The sequence below is a fragment of the Amphimedon queenslandica genome, unplaced genomic scaffold (assembly GCF_000090795.2).
Source record: "Amphimedon queenslandica unplaced genomic scaffold, v1.1 AMPQUscaffold_11946, whole genome shotgun sequence".
NCBI lineage: Eukaryota > Metazoa > Porifera > Demospongiae > Haplosclerida > Niphatidae > Amphimedon > Amphimedon queenslandica.
In genome coordinates this window covers 4,711-9,798 of record NW_003547815.1, presented here as the reverse complement: position 1 = coordinate 9,798, position 5,088 = coordinate 4,711, and the positions used below count along the sequence as shown (strand labels likewise).

At 32.7% G+C, this 5,088-nt stretch overlaps 1 protein-coding gene and 1 long non-coding RNA gene across 3 annotated transcripts; both read right to left on the bottom strand.

The window, feature by feature from the left end:
- Positions 1-302: 302 nt before the first annotated feature.
- LOC109588664 (uncharacterized) lies at positions 303-1,658 on the bottom strand. 2 transcript variants are annotated; one of them, XR_002188293.1, is made up of 4 exons: positions 1,558-1,658; positions 1,302-1,471; positions 974-1,085; positions 303-594 (listed from the first exon to the last, which is right to left on the bottom strand). It is a non-coding gene; the product is annotated as an uncharacterized LOC109588664 (long non-coding RNA). The 2 variants fall into 2 exon arrangements; XR_002188292.1 differs by lacking the exon at positions 1,558-1,658 and having other exon boundaries at positions 1,302-1,521.
- Positions 1,659-2,920: 1,262 nt separating this feature from the next.
- On the bottom strand, positions 2,921-5,079 carry LOC109588663 (uncharacterized). The gene is made up of 7 exons (XM_020004803.1): positions 5,019-5,079; positions 4,913-4,963; positions 4,831-4,860; positions 4,534-4,644; positions 4,381-4,488; positions 3,938-4,327; positions 2,921-3,682 (listed from the first exon to the last, which is right to left on the bottom strand). The coding sequence occupies exons 4-7, from the start codon at positions 4,541-4,543 to the stop codon at positions 3,069-3,071; spliced, it is 1,122 nt and encodes a 373-aa protein (XP_019860362.1). The 5' UTR covers positions 4,544-4,644; positions 4,831-4,860; positions 4,913-4,963; positions 5,019-5,079; the 3' UTR covers positions 2,921-3,068.
- Between the last annotated feature and the right edge of the window lie 9 nt (positions 5,080-5,088).

The following is a 5,088-nucleotide window of genomic DNA, read 5'->3' as shown; positions in this document are numbered from 1 at the left end:
ATTTTGATCGAAATCAATTCAAACTTTCTACACAACATAATAACATGTATATGCATCATAAAATATAATAAAAAATGAGAATTCTCTACTTTTCATTTTTGACCCCCCCTGCCCAACAACCCTGTACTATAGTACAGGAACTTAGGCAAAATTTTTGAGCAACTTTAAAAATTAGTAAAAAAAATATAATTTTGATCAGAATCAGCCCAAACTTTCTACACAGCATGAAAACATTAATGCGTATTGGTTACATAGGAGTAAATAAATAATCAGCTTTAACTAAATCACTTATAATCAAATTAATAGGTGACTGCAAAGATTAATGTAGCAGCTTAGCAGTTTACAATGAAGAAGCATTGCAAAACGTATGCAAATATAATGTGACAATAAAAATGACTAATTTTGCTAAATTAAAATTAAAATTTTGATAAAATACAACAAACTATAGTAAAGGGAGCGGCTGGTTGTATAGAGAGGAGAGGGTCCAGTACAAGCAGGAGGAAGACAAGTATCATTTTCTGGTTCAAACACCACATACCAGCAACCTCCTACTGTAATGTCACAGTTCTCATTCTGCCCTACTGACAACAGATACTAAACAAGAGAGAATTTAATAATCATATATGAGTATCAATTCTGTATGTGTAGTATCAACTATTACAAATAGAGCAAGGCAGCTTCAATATAAGACAAAACACTACAACTGTGTCTATAAAATATTAGCATAAATTGGTATAAGTCTATCATGGGTTGTGCTTATAATCATAATTCATTAGTCGTATTACAAGTACATGTAAAAGTACATATAACGTCAGAAGTACATGTACATGTACTGGTAGACACTATAGGTACTTTATATGGTAACGTCAGTTAAGGTTTGGGGACTTGGGATATTACAAAATGTCCTAATTCTTTTTAAATGTCCTCATTCTATGTACAATAAATGCTAGCCTGGTTCCATTGTACAACTTACAGTAAGATCAAATCTTTGATTGATTCTATCTTTCAGCAGCAACTGCTACATGTATGTCTTTTTGACTGGCCCGTCAATTTCATGATGTGATCTCCAAGTTCTTGACATCACACTATAAGAAAAGAGAGACAGACAGAGAGAGAAGAAGAGAGAGATGAATAATTAGCAGTCCATACAAACAAATGATTAATAGACAACCAACAATATTCACTTACAGAAATGAAGCTACATGTACATGTATTAACAAACAATTGGAGCTCATCATTATGTACATTATAAATGTATGATACATTGCACATTAATAGATACACCCTTCCTTCTCCCATACCTTCAAACGACACTTTAAGCAGAGAAAGCTAGTAGTCTCGCGTAGGAACTTAAATAAATCTATGTACAATAGAAAATGTCCAACTGCTTAGATTCTCCTAAAGGTCATGTATGACTGGAACAGCACGTTCTCTTTAATAAGTGACATCTATGACTCAGAAACAGCTAGCTCTATACAATACATTATAATTATGAAACCTTTAAAGGCACTATTTTTATAGTTTTATAATAGGTTCACTCTCCTTACATCTCAGTACTAATCACAGTATCGGATCTAAGGTATTAGATCCTGTGGCTCCATGCAGCTCCAGACATTCTTTGGCAAGAGATTTTGTCTTCCAGTAGTATCAGCAGTCTTGTCTTCTCTTGTCATCCATTTTCTCAAATCTCAATTAAGTTTTTATGAGCTACACCTACCTAATTGAAATGGAACTTATGGAAGCTATGATTTTACCTAGGATTTTACAGTTTATACTGGAGATTTTACTTAATTTTCTCTGTCTCTATCTCTCTCTTTCTTTCTCTCTTGTTTAGGATTAAAGTCCCATGACCTGTACATTACTGTACAGTTGGATCAAGAGGAAGTGTATAGGACATCAATAATAGAGACTGAGGACATTAAAGTATGTGGAGTACAACTGTATGTACATACATGTACACTATACACTGGAGCCTGGCTAATATTGGATGGGATTAATATACTGTAGCTGGGTACTTAATACATTTGTAATGACTGATTGGGTTTAATGTATTGGGGGAACTATGTCCTTGTGCATGTGCATAATGGAGATTGAAAATTGGTCTTATGTTACCAAATTTTAGTTTTATTTATTCATTTTATTTTTATCTGAAAATTACCCAAGGCTACAGCACATAAAAAATGGCCCCAAAATTACTCAAATTTTTATTACATATTCTGATACATATTGATGTCCTTAGCAGTGTAGCAAGTTTGAATTTCAATCTTTAAAGTTAATTATGGCCATTTTATAAAAATGCCAAAATTTTGTAAAGTATTTAATTATAGCTCATAAAAATGGCTCTGAAATTAACCCAAATTTTCATCATATTTTTTGATACACACTAATGCCCTTATGCTATGTAGAAATTTTGAGTTGATTCCAGCTTCATATTTTCAAGTTACGTCCATTTTTATAAAATCCCAAAATTCTGAAAAATACCCAAGGCTATAGTCTTGGGTTTTTTTCCCAATAATGACTCCAAAATCACCCCAAATTTTTATTACATTTTTTGATGCATTTACATGTACATGTACTTATGTTATGTAGAACGTTTGAGTTAATTACAATCAAAATTGAATATTTTTTTACAGTTTGAAAGTTGTTCAAAATTGTGTGAAACTCCCTATACTATAATGGTCTTGGGCTAAGTTTTGCTAAAATTGAAAAGGATAAAATTCAAGCCCCATGCTTCTGTACCCAACATCCTACCGACTCAAAACATACCAGTATGAAGGACTGGGGTATTATTATTATTATTATTATTATTATTAATTTTACATGTATATCATTTCTAATTATATGTTGTACAATTAAAGTGATATTGAAATGATTTGTTGTCACCTTTTGTGGGCGGGACTAGCAGAAGTGTATCACATGCTAATTGATCAGAATAAGATCATGAAAATAATGTATATCAAAAAATAATGGAATTAACAAATAGAAATAACAGATCAGCCTCTTATGTAAAGTGTATTCCGATGGTTGCTTGTTTTTGGTGAAGATACACAAGTTCACATGAAGAGTGATTAGTCCCAGTCTACTCTGTCTTGTATGAGGTGATAGTTAGGATAAGTATTAATACAAGTCTCTTTGTGTCGATAGTCTAGCCAGAGTGACCTTATCTCCTTATTATCCATTAGTGACTGGAGGATGAGTAGTATTGACTCAGTAGACAATGAAGTCTTCCTTAGATTCAGTTCATCTAGTGATGAGTTATTGAGGAGGAGGTGAGAAAGAGCCTGTCCACTAGTAGAAGTGATGAGAGGATTATCAGTAAGAACTAATGAGGTAAGTGTAGAGTTGTGTTCAAGTGCTTGACAGATATTAGTAACTCCTCTATCACTAATGGAGTAGAAACTGATGTCTACTTCTTGTATTGTTTTATTATTAGTTAGTAGTATACACAAGTACTGGATACCATCATTAGTTAATGGAGTGGCCCATATCTCAAGTCTCCTCAGGTTTAGTGTATGCAGTTTAGTTGATGATAGTAGAGATATTGTGCTATTAGTAGATGAATAGTCAAGTTTAATCTCTTCATGATTACTATTAATATTACTAATCACTTCATTACACTGAATTGGAGAAGGGGAGGAAAGGTATACCCTGTTCCTGTACCAGTTCACTCTCCCAGTGGATCCTAATATAAACCAATGAGTTATACTTATATACATGTATGTACATAATAATACACATATTCACATCAAGTGTACAAAATACACAATGCATATGTACATACATACACACATGTAATGTGTACATATGTAGGGACAGAAATATAATGTATAAAATTACATGTACATTGTACTTGCTACATACACAAGTATGCATGTACACATGACATTACATGTTCATCAATGCTTATACTGACTGTCACAATAATCACAAATATTACCTTTATCATGTTGTTCTTTGTCTTGTCTCAGTGCAGATATCATAATAGGATCATCATTAATAGTCTCCAAGAAAAGAGATACTTTCTCGTCATTACTAGATAAATCATTCCTTATCTTCTGTAGATTAGGAAGGGACACTTCTTCCACTGACAGTATAAATTCAAACAATTGAAGTGACTCCAACATTGAGTAAACACAACTACTAGGAATACGTCCCTCATCACCAGACGCCAAAGATCTTCCCCTCCACTCAAATCTATCAGACTTGCCATATATCTCCAGCTCCTCTCCCTCACTGAATGAAAGATGATGACTATATCTTCCACAATAGTCAATACGTGCTTTGTAAATAGATTCTGCTGTTGGTGACTGTGTACACTGATCATTCTCTATACAATATATCAATCAGTTAATGATTTATTTATACTAACATATCACATACTCTCAATATTTCCCTTTTCACTCATCAGCAGTTGTACGCTAGTTCTTGATATATTTTCTTGTAGTAACTCAATCTCTTTCTTATACTCCACTAATGCCTCCTCTCTTCCTGTGATGAGGTAGTATAGACAGATTATACCAGTAGAGTCAGTACCTGCTTTCATTAGGAGAGAGGTTCGGAAATACTGAGTCTCTGATATTCTTGATTTGAATATTTCATTAATCAACTTCTCTCTAGTCAGTAGCTTCACTTTCAGTTTAGACTCTACAGTAATAACACAATTAGAATGTAATAATTTATAAGATAATTGTACTCATTGTGCAAATAATTATCAAATGCACATTACTTTAATACATGCTGCTTTTGTTTATCTTTACAATAGAACTTGTAAGTCAAGTTATAGCAAGAAAATAGGGCTCAGGTCAACACAAATGGACTTTAGTACTATACCTGGTGTCTGTAGTGTCCTTTCAATATACTCTATACAAATAAAAATATATTAATAAAAATCTTCATCATTCACTAACTATACCTTTTCTTCTTTTGATAATATTTAATAGTTTATCTTGTTCAAATATTGATCCTATACCATTAGTATAAGTAACATCAGTAATTGAGTAATAGATCAACTCACAAACCTTCTTTGTAATCAAGTAAAGTCCTCAGTTCTTGTTCCTCTCCATCAGCTAGTTTAATCTCCTCTGAAAG

Coding starts and splice junctions, on each gene's coding strand:
- LOC109588663 (XM_020004803.1), bottom strand. Junction 4,328..4,380: donor TGAAAAGGGAAATATTGAGA/GTATGTGATATG, acceptor TATATTGTATAG/AGAATGATCAGTGTACACAG. Junction 3,683..3,937: donor CAAAGAACAACATGATAAAG/GTAATATTTGTG, acceptor GGTTTATATTAG/GATCCACTGGGAGAGTGAAC.